The sequence below is a fragment of the Saimiri boliviensis genome, chromosome 2, assembly GCF_048565385.1.
Source record: "Saimiri boliviensis isolate mSaiBol1 chromosome 2, mSaiBol1.pri, whole genome shotgun sequence".
In the NCBI taxonomy this organism is placed as follows: Eukaryota; Metazoa; Chordata; class Mammalia; order Primates; family Cebidae; genus Saimiri; species Saimiri boliviensis.
Window position 1 is genome coordinate 231,993,411 of NC_133450.1, and position 26,123 is coordinate 232,019,533.

The 26,123-nt window shown below is 36.4% G+C and overlaps 1 protein-coding gene across 1 annotated transcript in view; it reads right to left on the reverse strand.

Moving 5' to 3' along the window:
* Positions 1-15,385: 15,385 nt before the first annotated feature.
* Positions 15,386-26,123, reverse strand: part of LOC101042863 (contactin-associated protein-like 3) — a 229,892-nt gene continuing 219,154 nt past the window's right edge. Inside the window, 4 exon segments of the mRNA XM_039475023.2 lie at positions 15,386-19,386; positions 19,388-19,484; positions 23,202-23,273; positions 23,497-23,727. Of these exon segments, the coding sequence (XP_039330957.1) occupies positions 19,302-19,386; positions 19,388-19,484; positions 23,202-23,273; positions 23,497-23,727 (485 nt within the window). The 3' untranslated portion in view covers positions 15,386-19,301.

The following is a 26,123-nucleotide window of genomic DNA, read 5'->3' on the forward strand; positions in this document are numbered from 1 at the left end:
AATTTACCAACTTAATAACCTGCACAAGTTTTAAATTAGACAACACATATTCATTATCAAGTGTACATATTCACTTTTCCCTGTAAATGTTCCTCTTGAGGGATGACGGATCAGAAACAGTGCCTCACGGTGGAAATGGTTTCTGCCTTCTAAAACACAACTTGAGGATATATCACAATTCCAGCAGGGATGATGCTTTGAAAAGGTTCCAGAAACGATTCTAATACGACACTCATTGTTGAGAATCAATGACATTTTGGCGCTTCCATTTGAGCAATTAAATAGTAAATGATGTTTATTACTCCCTAGATTTTAATGTAAAGTTTAATATGCAGTTTAGTTTTATACATATTTTGTCCTGAGCAGTTTACAGATCAACATTTTAAAAAGTTACTACTTTTTATTGATTTCATTAAAGTCTTTTTTTTTTTTTTTTTTTTTTTTTTTTTTTTGAGGCGGAATTTCGCTCTTGTTACCCAGGCTGGAGTGCAATGGCGCAATCTCGGCTCATCGCAACCTCTGCCTCCTGGGCTCAGGCAATTCTCCTGCCTCAGCCTCCTGAGTAGCTGGGATTACAGGCACGAGCCACCATGCCCAGCTAATTTTTTGTATTTTTAGTAGAGATGGGGTTTCACGATGTTGACCAGGATGGTCTTGATCTCTTGACCTCGTGATCTACCCGCCTCAGCCTCCCAAAGTGCTGGGATTACAGGCGTGAGCCGCCGCGCCCGGCCTCATTAAAGTCTTTTTGTTAAAGTTAGACTTCCTGGAATCCTTATGTTTGGCAACGAATCTTCAGACTGATTCAGGTTTACAAGGACGAATGCACATGACGCTGCAGGAACATGAGGGAAGAGTACTGACATGCTTTTTCTAGGGCCTCAGTTGGCCAGCAGTGGACAGTAGCTGTTCTGTCAAACACTCAAACAGGGGGTGCAGGGATTTGTAACCTCAACCTCTTTCCCAGAGCATATTAGGAGGGGACAAATTCAAGGATTCAATAAACACACTGGCAAATCGCAATGAAAAAGTCACCACTGTGGGGTATGATTTGCTAAGTAGCGAATCCCCCTGGGGACTCTTGAGACAGCCCATGGAACGTGTCTCAGAATATTTGTGTCCACTGATTGCCATCCCACATTTGCCGGGGTCACTTCCAGGGGCATTGTCCCCTCCCACTGTCACACACATGTAGTTCTGGGTTGTTTTTGTATGAGTCCAATCTTCTGTACAAAACTCTTCCCTGGGAAGAGTGACGAAGGCAGACTCTTGAGACTGAAATCTGTCAACCTTTCTAGGACTTTCTGTTGATCTCAGGGACACTGAAGAACACCGAGGCATCAATATTCTAGATGCCTTATACTTTGACATAGTTTTAGTACTCTTTCCATTTTAGGGTTTTTTTTTTGGTCTTAAATCTGAATGCAGCCCTGCATTCTACAAGTTTTCAAGTCTTCAAGTTTTATCCTATAGAAAGAATTGCCTCCCTGCGAAACCACAGGGATTAAAGAAATAAAGCTGCAGCTTTCATTGCAGTAGAAAACCCTACTTTCCTGTCTGTTGGCAGAACACTTATTAGGAGTATGCAGAGGCGAAATGCAATTAGTCTCCATGATGCAAGGACCTACATTATTCATGAAAGTGGAACAAAACCTAGATATATGATTAAGCACCCCAGATGATTCATTTGGGAGCAGACTACCATTGTCTTTCCAAAAGAGTTTTCTTTGTTCTAAGTACTTTTGATCATATTCAAAATCTCAAAGCTTTTAAAATTTTCAAAGTGGTCTCTCAAAACAGGAAATGTGATCTAGGGAAGCTGATGGTACTTACAGTTTGTTATAAGCTGAATGCTGTGTCCCTCTAAAACTCCTAAGTTGAAGCCCTAGCCACTAATATGATGGTATTTGGAGGTGAGGCCTCTGGCAGGTAATGAGGCTTAGGTTAGATCCTGAGAGGATGCCCTCCCGAGGAGATTAGTGTCCTCATAGGACAGAGATCTTCTTATCTCCCCACACCCCACACACTGAGGGAAGGTCACGTGATGCCCAATGAGGAGGCTGACCACAAGCAAGGGGCCAGGCCTGACCGTGAACTAGCACCTTGACTGTAGGCTTCTTGGCCTCCAGAACTGTGAGAAATAAAAGCCTGTTGTTGAAGACATCCAATCTATGCTATTTTATTACAGCAGTCTGCACTGATTGGATGTTATTATTGGTAGTTACTGTTAGTTACCTACTTGCAGGTCCAAAGGAAGTTGCCCAGCTACCAATTTTTGGTGATAGTCTTCAAATGTTAGCAGGAAACTTGAGTGATTCTGGAATGTGTCATGAGCTTGACAGAGGCACCACTACGAATCCTTTCATCTGTTTACAATTCACAACCCCCAGAAGCCATTTGCAGAGAAAAATGCTAATCAGGGTTTCTTGGATGAGGTGTTGCTTCTCAGGGTAGCCACATTATCACACTATTAGAGAATACAGACCCTTAGAACTTGGCGTTTTGACGTACAGCATCAGGAAAGGGGGTTGAAGTAGATGAAGATTTCCTGGATCAATTGGTCAATTTTCATTTGAAAAGGATTGAGAGGTCAGCTTGTAGAGAAGTAAGACCAGGAGGGAGAGGCAGCAAAGCAAAGAGCTACATATTAATAGGAAGTCAGCTGTACTAATGTGTACCCCAAAACCTTATATATATATATATATATATATATATATATATATATATATATATATATGTGAGCTGAGAGGGAGCAACCACTCTCTCTCTCTCTCTCTCTCTCTCTCTCTCTATATATATATATATATATATATATATATATATATATATATGTGAGCTGAAAGGGAGCAACCTCAGGGCCTTGTGGCAGTGAAATATATTGAGTATCAAGGAATTAGAAGGATTTGAAGAATTATGACTCTGAGTCTTCAGTTGTATTCACTTTGACAGAGTTCGTAAGTCTTCGTGGATTTTTTGCTTGCCTTTGTTGACTGGGTTTCAGTTTTTAAAAATGCAGTTCCACAGAGATACTTAGCCATGAGGCAACACAATTATATTTGTGCTACTCAATTAAATTGTGTTACATCCTAATGTCAGAGTCTATTCTTTATGAATTCTACCAGTAATTTTAGATTTTATGGTCTGCTTCCTAATATTAGGATGAAGCCCTATGGCAACCCTTTTCCTGTCCATTGGAGCAAAATGATAACTTAATTGTATAATATATCAAAAAAGTGTTTTCTAGTATTTCACTAGTTCTTTGCCTTTGTCTCATACTTGGCTAATTGAAATTGGGATTAAATAACTTTAATTTTTACACGGCTACAGTTGTAAACTGAGCCATTTTTTCCCATAATACATCAACTTTTGGCAAATGATTTCATCTCCTAGATCTTAAGTCAGAATTTTTAGAACATCCTTAAAAAATGTGAATGAAATGACCTGGCAGTTGAATGTTGAAAGAAAAAGAAATACTTAAAAGAGTTTAGTCTACTTTTAATAATTGTCATTCAAAAAAACTTTCTTAATCATAAAGTAAGTTTCTCAATTCATGCTTTTAATTCTTTATTGTTTTCAGATAAAGCACTTGTAAACTGTTGAAAATTTTTATGAAGTGTTATATCATAAAATTGGGGCTATTGCATAAATGTTATGTTATTCTAGCCCACTTAAAATATAACTTCTTCCTGAATTCTACTATTCTTTGAGTTGTCTTATAATATACAAAATTTGCACCATAATTTTTTCACTCAAGAAAATACTTTTTGGACAATTAAATTATATGTATTTAATAGAGAGCTAAATTATTTATGGCATTTCTTAATATCTTAATATCTTTTCTTAACCACTGAGCTTATTTGGCATAAATTATGTCAAGTGTTAAAAAAATAAGAAAAAGTTATCCTACAGAGAAAGATGTATTTGGAATTCTTTTTGAGGAATAATACTCCATAGATTCCCTTTGCTATCATTATCCCAATAACCAAAAATAATATGTCTATCACAGGCAATCGTGTATATTGGCTAAGAGATTGGACTCTGGAGTCAGACAAGAACTAGACTGCCTGAGTTCAATTTCCAGCTCAGTCATTTATTAAATGAACATGTAACCACACGAAACCAATCTGGTTCTTCAACTTTTTTGTAAAAAAGTCGTGAGTAGTTTTTCAGTTGCTATGGACTCCCAGGCTGAAGATCTCATAACCTGAACTTGCCCAAATAAACCAAACGTGCAATGATGGGCAGAACTTAAGTGCTCAGACCAAGGGGTGGGACTGAATTAAAAAGGAGACACTGCATGACAAGACCCAGGATCCAATTAAATGGAGCCCTTGTGTCACCCATGGTAGGATTTGGTCAGATCATGCTGCCCTCATCACAAGATCCAATCAGATAACACTTCATTACCCTATGTCTACATGTCTATAAAACCCAGCTCAGGGAGACAGATTCGAGCATTTTCTCCTGTCTCCTTGCCAATCAGCAATAAAGCTTCTCTTTTCTCAAGCCTATGCCATGGTATTGGCCTCTATGCACATTGGGTAGCAAGCCCATTGATTGTTTGATTACAAATGACCCTAGGCAAGTTATTTAAACTAATTATGCTTCAGTCTCTTCATTTATAAAATGGTAATATTAGGAAGTCACCTCACAAAGTTGCTGTGAGGATTTAGTGACTTAAGCTATGTACATCATTTAAGACAATTCCTGAGAATTTATGATTACCATGTAAATATATTCAAAGACTATTATTTCCAATTATATTTGTTCCAAAGGATAGATTTCTTCCTCTTGCCTTCTACATTTCTATTAGATATTTGGCAAAAAAATTGGGGACATATTAATGTTTTATTAATGCATGCATTTATGTATTTACTGAATGCTATTTAAATGTGGAACACCACTGTCTGGATGTCAGCAATTTAGAGAAAATAAAATCCAGGCCCTACCCACAAGGGGACTATCATAATGGGTGTAATTCGAAAGCAAGGAGGAACCTGGTCAAAGACAGCAAATCAGAAAACTTTACTTTGGTGGTAGTGAAATTTAAAACATCTTTCATTCTTAGTTGAGATGAAGAATTATTAGTCTCAGCTATTCTTTAAAATAATGATATATAAACAATAACAAACTCAAGTTAGTAGTTATATTTCAACTATTCCATGTACCTTCATTTATACTAAGTTCTCCTCAAAACTGGAGTTTGGTATTGCTTTACGACATTGCAAATGGCATTAATAATCCAACACTGTGTGAAGTACAGTATCTGCTAGATAAAAACACTGAGACAAAAGCAGCTCATCAGTCTTAAGAGCTAATTCAGGACGTTTATTCTACATTCTGCGGACTATGGACCTCTTTATTAAAGTATTTTTATAATGTAATCTAAAGTATCCTGCATAAAGTGTTAATTCAGACAAAGTGCTTTTCTCCACTTGTTCAATTTATCAGACAAGAAACATATTGCATCAGATGTAAGAAAAAGTCCTAAATTTGCAAAATTATGGTAATTAAACAAGTTATTGGATGAAAGAGTCTATCCTTTACCATAGAAAGGCGAAGACATGAAGTGGTTCTGTTCATTCCCCTTTGTCTAAATTTAGAGTCTTTAATTTCTTATTTTAATATTATTATTTTATTTCTAAGTCATTTTGATTGAACAAAATTAAAGTTTTAATGATTTCAATTATTTTAGAACTGACTGCTCAAATATTTAAAATTAATTATACTAAATGATTAATACTAAGACTTTCAATAATCTGAATAATCACACATAGAGGGTTATTAGTTTTAACACAAAGAAATGTACTTCTGAGCAATATCTAAAATATTGCCTAAGACTTTAAGTTTATTTTTATTCTCTTATATAATTGATGACAACTAGAATGGTTTTTCTTTTTAGATTACTGGCAACACATAGCTATGTAGTAGTCTCAGTAATAATAAACCTTAAAATTACCAAGCCCATACGTAGAACTTCTTACATATTTTAAATTACACCTAGTTACTGGGAGTGACATACTTTCACCATATCTCATAATCATATGCTAAACAAATCTCAAAGAAACTTTGGAGGACTTCTGATTCAGTTATCTCTTTCTGGGTTAGACACTTCCTAAATCATGTTATTGCCTTTATTCCCCTAAAATGAGTTAATGTAATAGTGAGTAACAACTTACTGGCCAGGTAATTACTATGTTTAGTTCAAATTCCTCCCTGCAACACATATATATGTTTAATTTGTACCTTCTGTATGAAAACTGAGAACAGTTGCCTAGAATAGGCATGACTCACTAACAAAATAAAACACATTTTACTGCATGTTATAAGACATTTTTGAAAGTTTGCAACTATGAAGTCCCTGCTTAGGGCTTCAGTCAAACAATGATCTGTAGGATGGTTTTATAAAAGAGCCAGATTTGGAAGGCTAAGGAAAGACACCTCAAGACAGTGTCTCTTAAGCTGAGATCAGAAGGTGGAGGAGGCTTTAATTAGCATAGAAAAGGTGGATGGAACAGGGTAGGAGAGAGAGTTTTACAGAGAAAAGTCAGCAGAGCCACATCCTTATGGTGAGAGGGAGCAGAGCAAGGAAGGCTTAAAACAAGGCACATGAAAGAATAGAACAGGGGCACATTTTGTGTGCATTGGCTTCATTGGCTAAGAATAGCTAATGGTTACTCTGAGTTGGGGGATGTATAAATGCTCCTAACAGCCAAGAGTTTAACTGTACATTGACATCAGAAATTTTAAAAGAAGATATTTATCTTCCTTACTCAGAAACCATATAAAAAGAGATGGGATTTTGCTAAATGCAAAAAGAAATTACATGCACCCTATATTACAAATACTAAAAACTAGTCATTGGCTAGCCATCTATTGTTGCAACGTAACTTTGAATAATATATGTGTTTTCATTACATTTCTAAATTAGACAATTTGTTTTGTTATTTCAAATCACTAGGTTTGGTGTTTCAGTTGCTTAACTAATCAATCCAGAAAATCCATCGTGGAGTCCATTTTTCACAACAAATCTAAATTCTTTTTTCACACAACCACTTTTGTCCATCCTGATGCAGTTTCTCTAGATACAACCACAGAGGAGAAGTGCAGAACACACCCTGCCAGGGGGCATCCACTGAAGAGATACTGTTCATGGCAATTTAAACATACTTGTTATTTACAAAGTTGAGAGAAAGAGCCTTGTTAAAAAAAAATGTGTATCTCTTGGCAGGAAGGATGCTTATCTGGAATTAAATACAGTAGTTGTTTATTTATCCAGCATGCTGATTTCAAAAACCAGTTCTTTTTCTTGTATTACTCTTGATAAAAATTGTGTTATGATATTTACATATATTATTAGGTTTCTAAGCCAATTCCATCTAACTGCTAGTAAACTTATTTTGTATATAGCACAAAGAATTGAATTCAATCCCAAATTCTCTCCAGTGTACTAACCAAATTTAAGCAAACATATGTGAAGTGCTAACATTTGCTATTTTTGAATTTTCATATTTTAATTTTCCTTGGCTTACATTTTCCATATATCAAAGTCTCTTTTGAAAATTAAACTATGTAATATAATCTCAATTTTAAAACGTCAATAATAAGCTAGATTTAATCAACCCAGAACCCAGTGGGGGAAAACATGTTTCACTTGTTTTTTCTTTTTTAATCAAACAGAAGTTGTATTTTGTTGTCATTACAACGTATCAGTGAGTAAGCAATCCTGAAGAGCTAGGAGCAAGTTTAAATGTGTACATCTGTGGGTAAAAGGAACAGCTTAAACTATTGTGAGGTGGTCATGCTTCCTCCAGCGTTCCTTACCGCAGTATGGAACGCTTTAATTAGCATTTTCTATGCTGGGAAAACACACCTTTTCTATGCTGGGAAAGGTAGCAAAGACATTTTTCAGGTGAAAATCTTAAGCTTAGTATATTTGAAAACAGCACAAATGTTTTTGAAACACTTGCAATAGAAATAATGAAGCTGTAGCAGTTAAAGACAAAGGCATATTTTATAGTCTTAGATTTACACCAGGAGGTTGATATAAACATCTTGAAAGTTTGCATTTTTTTAATAAAAAATATATTTTAGATTCATAAGGTACATATGCAGGTTTGTTACAGGGGTATATTGTGTAATGTTCAGGTTTGGGCTTCTAGTGTACCCATCACCAAAACAGTGAACATTTTACCCAATAAATCATTTTTTAACCTTTCTGTACCATGAGGCTCCCCACCTTTGGAGTCTCCAGTGCCTGTTACTTCCATCTTTATGTCCATGTGCATTTTTTATTTTGGTCTCACTTATAAGTGTGACTACGCAGTATTTAATTTTCTGTTTCTGAGTTACTTCACTTAAAATAATGGCCTTCAGCTCCATTCATGTGGCTGAAAAGGACATGATTTTATTCTTTTTATGGCTGCATAGTATTCCATAGTGTATGTTTACCACACATTTTCTTTATCCAAGAAACCTTTACAGTGATTCCATGACTTTGTTATTGTGAATAGTGTCACAATAAACATGAAAGTATGGGTGTCTTTTTAAATATTATTTTTCCTTTGAGCAGATTGCCCAGTAGTGGGACTACTGGGTCGAATGGTAGTTGTATTTTTAGTTCTTAGAAAAATCTCCATAGAAAAATCTCCATACTGTTTCCCTAGAGCTTATACTAATTTACATTTCCACCAACAGTGTGTAAAAGTTCCCTTGTCTCTGCATCCTTGCCAACATCTGCCATTTATGAATTTTTAGTAATAGCCATCTTGACTGGCGTAATATGATATCTCATTTTGGTTTTGATTTGCAGTTCTCTGATGATTCATGATACTGAGCATTTTTTTAAATATAAAGAACTCAAACAACTCAGTAAGAAAAAAATCCCATTAAAAAGTGGGCAAAGGACATGAACAGACATTTCTCAAAAGAAGACACATAAGCCCAACAAATATATGAAAAAAATGCTTACCATCACTAATCAGTTTGGGTTTTGGTTAACTGGATTTAATGAGGGTCTGATGGTAAAGGTAGAAATAGAGAAAGGTTGAATAATCTGATTTAGTGCAAAAACTATTTGAAAAGAACATAAGAATTGATGAAATTTTTTGCAACAGATCTGTCTAAATTCCTTGGAAAATTATAAGTGGTGAAGGTTAATAGGTGCACTATTATTGTTGTTTTTCATTAACTGTTTGCTATGGAATCATTGAAGGAATGTGGATAGATAATAGACAGACATGTTAGAAAGTCAGATTTCTTTAGAATAATATGTACTCATTTTTCTTTAGGGTGGGCAAATTAAAATCACTCATCTGATTGTGGCGTATATAACTAAGGTCCTGCATCCTTTTGGCCTGAAGTATTCTTCTGAGAAGTATGTGAAGAGACAAAGCATTCATCGCTTATCTATCAGAGGAGCTTTCTAGAACTGATCCGTCAGACTGGTACAATTTCCACCAAGCTCAAAAATCATTACACAAAATAACCACTTAAGAGTGGAAATTGTTCTAACAGAAAGTGTTTTTGAAATGGCATCATATTCTGTTGGACCTAATTAAATCATTTTCTCTCTTAGCATAGTAAGGACCCATAGTCCTTCCCTGGTGACACTTCCACTTGGCTTTCCCTTGTTCTCAGTTTTAGGTGCATCCTAAGAACTTTAAGTGCACCGTCAAGTTCTTACTGCTTCTGATCATGGGACTGTAACAAGCACTGCTTCTTTTGCCTCAATAGGATATGATAGCCCATTGCTTCCACGCATCCCAGGAGCTGGGAGACACTTGGGCTTCTTCTGTCTGCCATTTTAAAAAAATTGCTAATCCCAGGCTATGGTCTGAGAATCAAGCAGCAAACATTTTTGCACTTCTATTTTCTAGTAAACTATCTGGATTCCTCCTGAAAGTTGGAAGTGAGGTAGAGTTGAAATCTAATTTCACATAGGCATGCTGATAAAAATGAAGCAAATCTTTACAGTATTTCAATATGTATAATTCCAAGGCATAATAAGCAAGGTATAACAATATGTCCCCTGTGTCCAGCTGTTTCTCCAGGATTCTCCAAAATGATGGATGAAAATGTCAAATGTCTACTGGGGAGACTATGGGAAAACGATGTGAAATACTTGACATGGTGAGGGATGCAGTGTTCAGCACTTATTTACTGAGCAGCTCATCACTTGATTGTATGGTATACAATGTATGAGAATTTATGGAACAGTGAACATATAAATACATAGAACAAGTAAACATATACAACAAATGAACACCTAGGTTTTTAACATTTATTGCATACATAGAACATATGATAATTTATCTATAGAGCAGTGAAAATACCACATTTTTGACATTTGTTTTGTGAAAGATTTATACATATTTGTATAAAAAATAAATAGTGGGCTGGGTGCGGTGGCTCACGCCTGTAATCCCAGCACTTTGGGAGGCCAAGGAGGGTGGATCACGAGGTCAAGAGATCGAGACCATCCTGTTCAACATAGTGAAACCCCGTCTCTACTAAAAATACAAAAAATTAGCTGGGCATGGTGGCACGTGCCTGTAATCCCAGCTACTCAGGAGGCTGAGGCAGGAGAATTGCCTGAACCCAGGAGGCGGAGGTTGCAGTGAGCCGAGATCGTGCCATTGCACTCCAGCCTGGGTAACAAGAGCGAAATTCCATCTCAAAAAATAAATAAATAAATAAAAGTGATTTCTGTGATCTCCCCAAAATACAGCATCCTTTTCATCTTTTTCAATTATGTAACTATAATATGGTATGATATAAATATAATATGCTGTGAAGTGACAGACATCATGATATATCAAAATGTATTATCCACATTATATATACATGTAAATATTTATTGAAGTGTAATTTATATACAAAATATACAAATTCCAAATATGAAATTCAGTGAGTTTTGGCAAATGTCCACACCAGTGTAACCATAGTCAATCAAGACACAGAATGTTTCCATCACTCCAGAGACTTCCCTTGTGTTCCTCTGGAGTCAACTCCCATCCTACCTCACCCCAGGTAACACTGACAGGATTTCTACTGCTGTATCTTACTTTTGCTTGTTCTGGAACTTCAGAACGTTCTCTGCAGTGTCTAGATTTATTCATTCAACACAAAGTTTTTAAGATTCAGCCATGTTTGTTGCAGTTACCAGTAGTTTTGTCCACTTTATAGCTGAAGAGTATTTCATTGTGAATACAACACAAATTGTTTATCCAATTTCTTGCTGAAGGCCTTTTAGGCAGTTTACAGTTTGGGGATAAGTAAAGATGCTGCAAATGTTCTTGTGTAAGTCTTACAATGGGCATAAGTTTTCATTTATTTTCAATTTAGGATTGGAATTGTTGGGTCACAAGTTACATGTATGCTTAATTATATAACACAATGTTAAACTGTTTTTCCTAAGTGGTAGCATTTTACATTCCAACAATATGTATGAGGATTATAACTGGTCCATATTCTCAACAATATGTGGTACTGGCAATATTTTTAATCATAACAATTTTAGTGGGCAGAATGACAACTCACTGTTTTTAATTTGTATTTCCTTGATGACAAAACAATACTGAGCTTTTTGTGTGTGCTTTTGTCCATTGGCATAGCTTTTTGTAATTGTTTTCTTATATCCATTATTTTTATTTTTTGCTTTCTAATTATTGAGTTATTAAGAGTTCTTTATATACTATATTCTGAAAAAAATCTACAGTGTTCAAATAAAGTGTTGCAAATAGTTTCTTCCAGTCGTAGTTTGACTCTTATTCTCTTAACAATGTATATTAAAAGGAGAGTTGTTCATTTTAAGGTAAAATTTATCAAATTTTTATACTATCGCGCTATTTGTTTTCTATTTGTCCCACTTATTCTTTGTCCTTTTTCTCATCTTTTTTTGTCTACTTTCAAGCATTTAAAAAATAATTCTATTTCATTGTAATATTAGGTATCACTGTTTTTGTTACTCTAGCATTTGCTTTAGGCTTTATAGTATACAGGTGTGTTAACTTAAAGATAACTTGTAATAGCCAACTTTTAACAGACATTATACAACTTTACACACAGTCGAAGAACCTTACAAACTATACTTCCATTTAGTCTCTCTAGGCTGTTGTCACATATTTTACTTTTACTCATGCTACAGAACTCACATGACACTATCATTACAAAATAGCCAATTATGTTGTAAAGATATTTAAGTAATAAGGACAGATATTATATATTAACTTATGGTGTTATTACTGCCAGTGCTCTTCATTTCTTTCTGTGGATCCATGTTTCTATCTTCACAAAGGTATTATTATTTCCTTCTTCCTGAAAGACTTTTACGCTGTTGTCATAGTCTAGGTTTGCTGGTAATAAATTACTTTAACTTTCATATGTCTGAAAAATATCTTTATTTCTTCTGTTCTTGAAAGACGGTTTTGCTGGGTATAGAAAACTAGGAGAGACAGTTTTCTCCTTTTGGTTTGAAGATGTTTCACTGGAAGCATAAAATATGTTGCTCCACTGCCCTTCCCCTTGCATTGCTTCCAAAAATAAGTCTGGTATCATCCTTGTTTTTGTTCTCAGTATTAGACTTTCTTTTTCTCTTTGCCAGTCTGAGTTTTGATCCATTTGCTTATGATGTGTTGTGATGTGGTTTTCTTAACAGTACTCCCACTCCATTTGGGGTTGTTGAGCTTCCTGGTTCTGTGGATTTATAGTTTGCATCAAATGTGGAAAATGCTCACCTATTATTTTTTTAAATATTTTTTTCTATCCATCCACTCTCTTTTCTCTTTTGAGAACTCCAATTACACGTAGATTAGGCAATTGAAGTTGTCCCATAGATCACTGATACTCTGTCTATTCTTTGTTTTTTTGTTTGTTTGTTTGTTTTTCCCCTCGGTTTCATTTTGGATGCTTTCTATTGCTAAAGTTCATTAATCTTTTGTTCTGAAAACTCTAATCTGTCATTAATTACACCCATTGTATTTTTTAATCTCATAAACATTTTCATCTCTAGAAGTTTAATTTAAGCCTTTTTATATCATCCATGTCACATCCTAACCTTTGAACATATGGAATATATTTGCTTTAATATTTTTCATCAGTAACTCTAACATCTCTGTATGTGATGGGTCATTTTAGATTAACTGATTTTTATCTTCATTACACATCTTATTTTTCTGCCTCTTCACACGCCTACTTCATGATTTTATCTCATTAGGTGTTGGGTATTTTTCTATTCCTGGAAGTACATTTGAACTTTGCTCAGAGATGCTGATTATTGAAAACAGTTATTGGAAACTGGTCTTTTTTTTTTTTTTCCAAATCTTTGAAGATTTGTTTAGTGGGGCTGCCACAGTAATACATGGTCTAAGTCTTGCCAGGACTGAGAGAAGACCCCAGTGAAGATTTTACCTAATGCCCTATTAATTATAGGGATTTCTAGTATAGCCAGTGGCAACCACCTCTATTCTTAGTTGTGTGTGAACATGCATTTTCAATAAGGGTGATATTGTCCCCAAAATGACAGAAATTGTTTTTTTTGGGGCGATGAGGTGGGAGAAATGAAAAGAAAAAAGTATTCTTTTTGAATAAAGCACAGATATACATATGGTACTAAAGAGATATGCAGTATATGTGTGATATTAAAATTTCATAGAGAGGTGACTAGAAAAGATGCTTTAAAAGATTCCTTAAGGAGGTCAATAATAATTTTTTAAAGGTTGATAAATGCTGGTGTAATTCTTTTGAGTGTTTCTTTCTCTTGCCTCTGGTAGTTTCATGCACTTTGTTACACATTGAAGGGCAACCCTCCACAGATCTGCACCATTTTCTCCAAGTGCAGCTCTTTCCCCTCTGGTGGTTTGTCCTGCAATCTCTAGCACCTTTGTATACCTGAACTCTCAGCAACAGCTACTCTACACAGAGATCTGCTAGGCTTCCTTAAGTTAGCTCCATTGTTGCACTGCTGTCCCAAATTCTCTCAAGTTGTACACTGGGATACTCACAGCACACATCTTACTTGTTTCCTATCTTTCAGGCATTACATTCCATGCCTGATGTCCAGTGTAATGAAAACCATCGTTTCATATTTTTTGTCTGGTTTGAGGTTGTTTCATGCAAGAGGGCCAATATGATCCCTATTACTCCACCTTAGCCAGAAGTGAATAAGAAAAAATATATATATCTAAGTATAAACACACATACACATATATATGTATGCATGTATATAATATATATGAATTATATTGTAAAGATTTGGAACAAGAAGAAAATTTAGCTATCAATTATGTTTACTCACTGCAGAGTAAGATGAATGTTCTAGATTGGAGCATATTATGGGAGCAAGGCAACCTGTAGAATTAGTCAGGAACTAAAAATATCAGGACCTGCATTCTAACCCATTTTTGTCTGTAATTATCTGGGTAACATTTTATCAAAGCTGTGAAGGCCTTCGTGAAATTTGCAAAAATGGGGATAATTATCTATTTTACCTCGCTGGTTTGCTCAAGGAGTTAAAATGTGATATTAGTCATACAAAGTGCTCATGCAGTCACAGAGATTCTATTTTAAAGGCTTTCTTAAATGTTTAGGTACCATCACAAACTAGCTAAGTTGGACATTTTCATATCGCAAAATCTAAAAGTTCATCTTAGGATTTTAGGTATTTTTATTCACCGAGCAAATGGAACAATGTGAACCTCACATTTTAAAATAAATAATGGTAAGATAAAATGCAAAAATATAATTTTAGATCATAATCAACCTCTAGGCAATAAATTATTACCAGTGTGTAAAAAAAAAAAAATGCCACAAGAAGTAGTTCTTCAGTACATTTTCCTGACGTATGATTAATCCATAATAAATTCTGCTACTACTTGTAGTAATGGCAACTTTATGTACCCTACTTAAATTTTATTCACATTTGTACTCAAGTACACCAACGTAAACCGTTAGTGGCTGTTCTGACAATGCATGAGCAATGGGCTTAGCCTGAGCATCCATCAGGAGCGATGTGATGTGAAGGAAGAGGGTTGGTCTCTATGATATTTAATGTCTTTGCCAATAGAAAAGCTCTATAATTCTTGGAATTCAATTTTTTAATTAAAAAAAATGGGTCTCTGTTTACACTAAATTGCCAAACAGTGCTTACAAATACTTAACATCTTTCCCCAAATTGGCCAATGAGGTAGTAGGTTAAACAACCAATTCACAATGTTTTGATTTAAAACGTGTTGGGCCGGGCGCAGTGGCTCAAGCCTGTAATCCCAGCACTTTGGGAGGCCGAGGCGGGTGGATCACGAGGTCAAGAGATCGGGACCATCTTGGTCAACATGGTGAAACCCCATCTCTACTAAAAATACAAAAAATTAGCTGGGCATGGTGGCGCGTGCCTGTAATCCCAGCTACTCAGGAGGCTGAGGCAGGAGAATTACCTGAACCCAGGAGGCGGAGGTTGTGGTGAGCCGAGATCGCGCCATTGCACTCCAGCCTGGGTAACAACAGCGAAACTCCATCTCAAAAACAAAAACAAAAAAAAGTGTCCATAGCATTCTTCCTCAAATTCAAGAATATTTTAATTATCCATTAGTGTCACTTATATTATGGATTCAAGAATAAACTAAGCAAATGAGGCATTTGTTTGCCTTCTAGTTGTACATGAAGAAATTATTATTTTATTAAGGAAAAAAGCCATAAAAATCGATTTTCCATCTGCACTCTTTTATTTGTTGCAACACTGTTTGTAACAGTTAAGATTTGGAGGCAACCGAAGTGGTCATCAACAGATGAATGGATAAAGAAAACGTGGTCCACATACAAAATGGAATATTATTCAGTCACAAAAGGGAAAGAGATCCTGTCACTTGCAACAACATGGATGGAACTGGAGATCATTATGTTAAGTGAAATAGGCCAGGCATAGATACATTGCATGTTCTCACTTATCTGTGGGATCTAAAAATCAAAACAATGGAACTCATGGATATACAGAGTAGAAGGATGGTTAGCAGAGGCTGAAAAGGGTAGCAGACAGCTGGGATAATGGTGGGGCATAGATGGGGATAGTTAATGGGAACAAAAAAATAGAAAGAATGAGTAAGATTTACTATATGATAGCACAAGAGAGTGACTATAGTCAATAAAAACTTAATTGCGTATTTTAAAATAACTTAAAGAGTGTAGTTAGACTGTAACACAAAACATAAATGTTGAGGGGATGGATACCCCATTCTCCATGATGTGCTTATTTCACAGTGCATACCTGTGTAAAAACATTTCATATACTCCATAAATATATACACCTAGTATGTACATAAAAATTAAAAAATAATAGATTTTCCGTCAAATATTCTTTCAGAGAAGATGGGAACAAAGATCCAGAATTATTGGTCAGTCTAGGCAAACAGAATGTCAAAGTAGCCTAACATGATTTTCTCCTCTGCTAAATAATACTGGGAAGGCAGGAAGGTAGGCTTCTCTATGGGCTGAAGTTAAAAGTGAGAAGTGTCAGGAGTTTAGTCCATGCATGACAACTTATTAGTACTGTCTACTTGAAGAAATTAACTCTTATAACCACATTTTTGTCTCGTCTATAAAACTGAGGGGGGAGGTTAAAAAAATCTTAGTTAATAGATGACTCGTTCTATTCCATGTCTCAATTACAGTGAAGGATCATACACAGTCTGGATGAAAATAAGTTAAATTTACTATGACCTTTCACAGTAATAGAGACATGGGGTAGAATACATCACGTATCAGTATGAACTGCTATCGAAGCATGTTAAGTTTATGCCAAAATAATGACTCTTAGGAAACAATAAAGATTTAGAGTGATTTCCTAAGGTAAATTTGGACAAAAATACTGAGATAATGCCACTCACCAATGTCACTATTTTACAGAGATAACCCTTCAATGTCACATTAATGACTCTATTTTTAATATTAGAAATTTGAAGTTTTAAAGCATCAGAATCTTCAGCTTTCTCAAATGAATAATGGTAATTATATGTTATTTTCTTTTTTAATTTGAAGACAAAATTTGGGAAATTATTATGCTTTTACTTTTATATTACAAAAGGGTATTACTTGCAACTAGCATCTACGTATCTAAACAACATTTAATAACTAAGTTCTCTGCAACAATAAAAAATAATCCAGATTTTAGTAAGCTGATTGGTAGATGGTTGCTCTCTGGCATAAGTTTAAATATATACATTTATAGTTATTTCTACATCTAGCAATCAAATATTTATCTCTTTTTCTTGTGCTTTGTGTTTAGTAATTTAAAAGAAAAAACTTAACAGATGATAAATAGCAGACCAAAAAAGGTCAACAAATCGTAATAATCTCAAAATATATAAGGAGGGTAAGGTAATGTGTAAACCAATATAGAATATATTTGCCTGTACATTTTCATAAATTAAGAAAAAGCATATAATTTTTGTAATTTTAATTTTCAGAGATTTCCCTAAAATATTTTTTATTTTATTTAAAAATGAGATTACTTTCAAATAAGAAGATTAAGTCTAAAAATTGGTACAAAAGATTGATGGTGATGATGTATTGATGCAATTCAATGCAACTGTTTTGTTGTCTTGTGAAAAGTGCAGTGAGCAATGGCTGTACTCTTGATGCAGATGTAGTATTCTGAGAAGAGATCATTTGTTGAGAGTGGATTTAAGAGAGAAAGTGTATTCATTCTTTCAAAAATAACACAAATGAGAAGATGGAAATTCATTTATGTAATAGTAATGCTGAATTAGTGTATTTTCAATTTGCCCTGATGTGGAAGAACTATACCATCTCATTAGTCCTTGGCAGGCAGCTGGTATCTGGAATATGAAGAGCATAGCATCACTGCTTTTATATAATTGGTTTATTGAATCCAAATGGTGGTTGCATGCATTATCAAATAACCACTTCAATACTTCAATATTAGTTCCTGGAACTGTCTCCATAAAGTTAATTCCAATCCTCTGCTATCTTAGTGTGTATGTAAACCTTAATGAGACATGTCCCAGTTAACAGCATATATTCAATTTTGGGTTATCTATGAGAATTTCACCCCATGGTCATAAACCTGTGATCAGAATGGCAGATTTAATAAGCATCATATAAATCCTGTCTTTCCTTGGAGTGAACAGCCTTCAGTTTACATTCCAAAAGCAATTAGATGAGAGGATAATACACGATATTTATGCCTAGAGCACTTCAAAATTTAGAAAAGGAATTAGTACTCTTCATTTAAGCTATTTTTTTTAAATAAATTGAAAAGATGGTCTGCACAACATAATAGAGTCACAGGAAATCAAAGGCATATCAGTAACAACTTTTAGAAAAAGAGAAAAGAATGATAAACAAAAACAGATATGACCTCTCAATATTTTGGGGAAATAAGTTTAGTATGATATTTCATTCAAGTATTAATGATATAAATAAAGGATAACTCTGCGTAAGAAATAGTGTTTATATCTGGTTGCAAATTTAGTTAAAAACATAATCACAATTTACAAAAACTGTAATTACAAATTACAAAGAAAAACAGGGAGGCAATCTTGTATTGACATCCTCTGTGCATCTTGTTACCTACCAATTTTCTGTTCCATTACAAAATTCAATACTAAAATTTCATAGCTAGCATTCAATATTAATTTCAACATTAAAATTTATCAAAATGATTAAAAACAGTCAATTAGAAAAAGCAATACACCAAAAATAATGGTAGTATTTCCAGGCTTCTACTGCATTGTATTAACCATCACACAGGAAACAAAAGGGCTGTGAATTTTAGGTAGGCCACTTGGCTTTGGATTCCAGGACTATGGAAATGCCAGTGAAAGTAATCTAAGAAGCATTTCCTGTTTTATAAATACCAGCAGAGGGCCAAAAAAGAGGATCCCAGATCTGTTTTCAAGTTACAAAAGACATTAAAGTGCAACATTATCTTTCACATCTCAACAAAGTTCTGTCATTTTTTTGAAATAAAGTAGGGCCACAGCTTTATAGTCATTTTCTCATCTAGCGCCCCACAATTATTAACGCAAATCAAACCGCAGTTTTGGAAGAGAGCCTTTGAACAGGGAAACTACCGAACAGTGATTAATGGCCATACCTAATTCACAGTTCGGAAACTGATGGTGGAGGACTGTGTATCACGGACGGAGAAAGAGGCCTCCCATAGGCTCTGAGGCTGCAGGTCTTCAGCCAGGTGTCAGCATGGCACCCACTGTATGCACCCTGATGGCAACAGCAGGAAAGTCCATAGTCACGGTGATAGAGACAGCCACAGCTGCCAATCAGAAGACTCACTCTTTCTGGCTTTCATGGACTGTGTTTTGCACATTGAGCTCACTGTTTAGAGCTGTCTTAGCACTCTTCTTTTTTTGAGACTTTTGACTCATTTTCTTTGCGTAACTTTCTCTGTTGATAGATGCGTATGGCTATGGCAATGATGCAAAGCAAAATAAATATCACCACTGCTATCACACCTAGGGAGGCAAAAGAAAAAATAAAATATCAGAATTTTTTCTTTTTCTTATGTTTAGAAAGAAGGTCTCACTCTGTCACCCACGCTGGAGTGAAGTGGCATGATCATAGCTAACTGTAGCCTTGAACTTCAGGGCTGAAATGATCCTCCCAAGTAGCTGAGACTGTAGGCCCACTCTACAATGTTCAGCTATTTCTTTGTTTGTTTGTTTGTTTCTTTCTTTCTTTTCTTTTTTTTTTTTTTTAACAATTATTCTTTGTAGAGATGGGGTGTTGCTATGTTGCCCAGGTTGGTTGAAGTGACCTGGGCTCAAGTGATCCTCTTACCTTGGCCTCCCAAAATGCTGAAATTACAGGGGTGAGTTAACTGTGCCTCGCCTCAATGTCAGAATATAAATGGTGATTTTTGCTCCAATCAGAGGCTTTGTAGACATCATTGCTTTTTAAGTTTGGTTAAAATAAACCAAACATCTTTTATATTATAAATTGAAAACATCGAAAGTCAGAAATGCTAAGGCCAAGTAATTTTATAAGATTTAACATACTTCTGAGCTACCATGACTTTTGGACATGTCTGTGTTAGGCTTTTTCCCTGCAGGTATATGATGATTGGGTTTCAGATAATGCTTTCAGATTTAAAAGCAGAAAGACATACACGTCTCTAAGACCACATGCATCCTTCAGTTAACAAGTGAGAAATTTTAAATCATTTTACAAGTATAGAGTGTTTAGCATCATCATAGATCAATACATGGTTTTGTCAGTGCAATGAAACGGGTACATTTAAATGAAATTGTTTTCAAATATCTTTATGATAATACACTTTGGAAATGCAGTAGTGTAAGCATATACATAATCAATCCCTATTATCAAAAATATTGTAGGCATATTTATTATTATTTTTTTACCTGGAATATGGATTATTTGAAAGAGCTGGGTGAAATGTTTTAAAATACTGAAACCATTAGCAGTGCCCATGATTCTCGAGTTGTATTTGCACACTAAGTCAGTAAATCAGAATAAATGAATGGAAGGCCGGGGTACCAGTATCTGTATAAACTGTTTCAGGCTTTAATTCACAGACAGAGTGCTAAAGCATGAAGCTGTGCCACAGAATGCTGTTTACTGATGCAATCATATTAGTGGCAAATGAAACTAAAATCTATGCTGCAAGAAATAAATATGTATAAAGACAAGCTTTTGAAGGTAATCAGAATGTGTCACCCCTAAATATGCTTTTTTGACAAATATTTTGAGCTAAGGCAATTAAGAAGCAGCCAATGGAGGAAGAGCTCTCTAGATCCTCCCCTCTTTTCACCTAAAGACAGGATGTAAATTCTCTTTTCCTGGGGACCATTCTTATCAGCTCAGGGATGTCAGCAGAAGAATGTACAAACACACGTACCCCATTCGTTTCTTCTCATATATTTATCTTCCCACGATTTCTCGCCTTCGGAAGCCTAAAATTGCTTTCCATTGTCCTGTCATTTCCCTACAAATGTATTGTTGAAGATGAGCCAGAGTTCTAAGCCACTGCTTTGAGTTTCACTGAGGTTTCTCCCACACGCTGTGAGCTGCATGCCTTAGTAAATTTGCTTGTTTTTCTCTTGTTAATCAGAGGTCTGTCCCAACTACAAACTTTTGAGGGATGAGGAGAAATTATATTTCCTCCCTCACACTTTCACTGCCTACATCATACATTTAAAGTACTTCACAAAAATATTAATTTGTATCTTCAGCCAGTCCCTATTAGAAAGTGCAAAGTGCCTTTGTGAAAGCTCAGGAAAAGCCTTCCACAGACTTCTTTTCATTCCTTCCCTCAGAAACCAAGTAAGAATTTCTCAGGGGAAGAGAACACTGCTATAATGTTTCCCTACATTTACTCAGTCAATCTTGCCAATGATACTTGACCACAAGCAATATAATACAATTCCAAAGATGAGAGCTGGTTCTATTATCAACTTATTACCTTCTCACCAGAAGCTGGGCACTAGCCCTGACATTGTGTAAATATCTGCAGGACTTGGAAACCTAGTCTGAAAATGTTCAGCACGTTGAAATTGCTTTGGCATGACAATGAAAAAAATCTAAAAAAAGCAAGATTGATTTAGGATTGGATTTGATTTTAAACTGAACACGAAAGTATACTTTTTAGATATGCATTACTGACCACATACCCACAGGAAACTGTTTAAAAACAGTTTTTGTTCATTAGGTCATGTATTTTTAATTTACATCTGACTTACTTCTAAGAGAAAAAGAATGGAGATAGTGATAGAAATGTGAATTTAGTTTTGACTAAAATTTAGTCAGAACTTTATTATGTCTATATTGTTTCCTGTCATTTTGGAGGAAAACACATACCTGGATAACTTTTGTATGTGCTATGGAGAGTCTGCAGAATAAGAATACTATTAAGATTTCAGCTGGGCGTGGTGGTTGAAGCCTGTAATCCCAGCATTTGGGAGGCCGAGGCGGGTGGATCACGAGGTCAAGAGATCAAGACCATCCTGGTCAACATAGTGAAACCCCGTCTCTACTAAAAATACAAAAAATTAGCTGGGCGTGGTGGCACGTGCCTGTAATCCCAGCTACTCAGGAGGCTGAGGCAGGAGAATTGCCTGAATCCAGGAGGCGGAGGTTGCGGTGGGCCGAGATCGCGCCATTGCACTCCAGCCTGGGTAACATGAGCGAAACTCCGTCTCAAAAAAAAAAAAAAAAAGATTTCAATAATTCACCCGTTAATTAACAAGGAAAGGTGAATGCTTATTTTTTGTGCCAGCTCTAAATAATTTATATTTCAGAAAAAACCCAGTTTTCATTGCCAAAACATATCCTGAAACTGTGTTTAATTTTACTTTTCTTCAGCTAAAAATAAGCACAAAACATTCTTAGCCTATATTAGATTAGTTCTTTCCCAAGTATGATTAAAAGTGAAACCTACAGTGGTTACTGCGGCACTGCATTGTAAATGTCCTTAATGACAGGAAATTGTACACTTCAAAATACTAATACACTAAATAATATGTGCATTTAAAACTTCTTAAATAAGTGAAACATTGTCATGGGAGTATCTAAACCATGCCCCTTGTCATTAAACTACCATAAAGTATGTGCTCTGGTAATTAGCTGAGTTTTCCATTGTTTTGAACATAACTGCTTTGGGTCTGTCCAAGAGTTGTCATTACCTTGACAAGTATTCCATACGTCCTAGGGAATACAGCTATTTTCAAAACCCCGTCTCTACTAAAAACACAAAAAATGATCCAGGCATTCTGGTGAACGCCTGTAATCCCAGCTACTCGGGAGGGTGAGGCAGGAGAATCGCTTGCACCCGGGAGGTGGAGGTTGCAGTGAGAGGAAACTGGAGTCTTGTCTCAAAAAAAGAAAAAGAAAGGAAAGGAAAAGAAAGAAAGAAAGAGAGAGAGAGAGAGAAAGAGGGAGGGAGGGAAGGGAAGGGAAGGGAAGAAAGGAAGAAGAGGAGGAGGAGGAAGAGGAGGAGGAGAAGGAGAAGGAGAAGGAGAAAGAAGGAGGAGGAGGAGGAGGAGGAGGAAGAGGAGGAGGAGGGAGAAGAAAAAGAACACCAACGCCATACATAGCCCCCCTCTAACCTCACCATTGAGTGTTTATTCTTACATATATTTCCCATTGTGCTAAGTAATGCATCACTCTCTAAAGCGATAAAATAACAAGCACCGGGTCACTCAAGGCCCTGTTACCTCCGATGACTGCAGAGTCTCTTCTGTCCACATTAACCAAGGGCTCTCCCTCATCTGCTGGTCCAGAGCGACCTACAATAGGGAGAATGACGTTTATTAGCTTGATTTAATCACGCCACAATTTATGCCTATCAAACTTTTGTCAGTTAAAATAGGAACATCACAAAAATACATTTTAAAAAATGGAAAAAAAAAAAAAAGGATGACAGAGACGGAGAAAAGGCGGCTTTTGGGAAATTCACAAACATTTGAGAGAAGCGCAGTTTCGGGTGCGCTGGGGTGGAGGGTCACACACCTGTGCCTCCCGCGAGTCGGGGAGCCAGTTCCCGCGCGGGGGATCCGGACGCTGCCCCTGCCGCGCAGCGGGTCATGGGGGCCACGTGGCCGCGGACGGTGACCCGGGAGGGGCCGCTGGGGCGCAGCGCGGCCTTCAGGGGAGCAGCGCGGCCGAAGCGCACGGCCGAGAGGCAGCCGGTGAAGCCGCTCGCTGCGGCCCGCCTCGTGTCCGGGTCTGCGTCGGCGGCCTCTGCAGACAGAAGATGGGGGACACAGTTAGGGTGCAGTGTCGGAGATCGGGGCTCAGGGACACTCTGCATTTGCAAGAGAGTCATCCACGGAAGTCCCCCCCCGAGCCCATTGTTCCTTCACTCCAGGAGAGGTCACTCTGAAACTCTACCAGTCTGACAACTATTGCCATTGCCAGGCTTACGAGAGGCAGGGTTTTAAACGATTTGTTCAAGTGCAGATGGCCGGCTCTCTGAAAGTAACAGAGCTTCGTAGGAAAGCAGCGATACGACATGAATTTAAGAAATCCTCTGCCGTTTAATTTTTTAAAATATAGCATTAAAATAAAATTTTCATGGTACTCACAGCCAATAATCCAGAGAATTACAGAAAAATGACTCTTGCAGATGAGGAGAGAGCTCGGGATATCCTTTCTGGTTTTGCTTATTCTATCATATTTATAGTTGTTATTTTGTATGATGACTTTCACATTATCTTAATAAATTGTACCTTCTGTCATCAGATAATATCCCTCTTTATCTCATTTAGGATTCGATTATATTCCAATCTTAAATTCAATCTTATCTGAAAGTAATGCTGCATTTCTTAAATTTATCAGCTGTTGCCTGCTAGTCCTTGGGATGCCCCTTCTTCTTCAACATTGTAAGAGCATTTAACTATTATTAAGCCTAGTCTGACAGTCTAGTCCATTTGTCTTTAGAGTAATAACCACCATATCTGATTTTTATCTTACACTATTTATTCTGCACTACTGTTTTATCTTTTTTCCTTTTCTTTATTCTGCTGGTTTAATCAGTTTACTTCTTATTTCCTGCTTTCCCTTTTGTGAGTTTGAGAGCTCAGCTTCCCTAGCCCTCAAAATCAAAATCATTCCTTTACACCGTTATACGAAAACAAGATCCTCTTTTTCCAACAAGGTGATTCACCCACCTCTTTCTCCCGCTCCCACAGTGAGATGAGCCTTGCACGGGTTCTTTCCCACACCCTCCCTCTCACCCCACCACAAAGTTCCACCCAACAGTTCTCTGAATGGTAGGCTTGGGAAATTTGGATTTCTTTCTTCTCTCACTTTTCCCTTCTTAACTTTTCTTTCTTTAGTTTTACTGTAGTACATTTAGATCCTGACCAGAATGACAATTCCTCTTACATTTGTTTTTCTATGATGTTTCTAGTTCAAGGATTTTATGCAATTTATTTTTTCCAAGGAAGAACTTTGACAGGATCGACGAAGATTCTCCCCATGACCAAATGTTGGTCAAACACCCTAAGCTCTCTGCTCAACCAGCCTGACCTTTGGTCTTTCATCACCCAGCTTAGCAAGAGTCCTGCCAAGCTGGTTTTAACCAAAATCTCCCACCCTCAATATCTGATCACCCTCAAGATCTAATCACCTTTCTCATCCCTCTCTCCATCCCGCAGGTGATGTCTGACCACCCTGGCCTGGCTTCACCAAGAATCCTGGTCAGTCAGTTTAGTAAGAATTACCCTCCCCTATTTTGTAATTTTCCACTCAGACACCCCACCCCAGCCACTCTGCTCCTTGCTATGAATCCCCATCTTTTCTTGTTGTGTTGAAGTTGAGCCCAATCTCTTTACCAGACTGCAAAGCCCCATTCTAGTAGTTCCTATACAGGCTGCCGTAGTCCTGAATAAAGTCTGCCTCACCATTTTAACAAGAATATTTTTGTCTTTCGACATGCTACAAGGTGGTTTTACATTAAATAGTTGTAGTTTAGAGAAAAATCGTAATTTTAGGGCAGACTTCTCTTTAAAATTCTGAATAAAAACCTTGAACAATTCTTAATATGGAGCTGATGAGACAGTAGAACTTTCTTACATCTTCAATAAATGGCTTAATTAGAAAATGATCACCATATAAACTTTCTTTTAAGATGGAAAATCTGAAAGAAAGGAGTTTCTTTGGCCACTCTAAAGTGTACCTGGCAATCACACCACAACCCAGGAAGAAACTCAAGGGTGACTCTGTACTCCCAGGTTTTAGCCAGCATTGCTATTTATTGCTTCTCAGTTAACCAATATTCAGTAGAACTCAACTCTTATTGTGATGACATGTAGATACAGTTTACTTCTCTATTACCTTGACATAGCAACATGGTCAAAACCCTTCACTTTTGCTTCTCTGTTATCAAATATATGTTGACCTGTCTGCCTCCCTTTCTGTGCTTTCTCAACTTTGGGGTCTCATGTTTGCCTAAATTCCCGATTATGGCTTTTGATGACACCCCTAGGGGTATGTTTATTTTGGCAGAAGAAAGACATTAAGCCAAAGGAATGGATCTCTAATACAGAATTTGAAATACTGGCACTTGAAGCTGTGGGAAAAAAAAAATTGAGGTAGGGTTGTCTTCCCAACCCATTGACGTCATGCCAAATAGA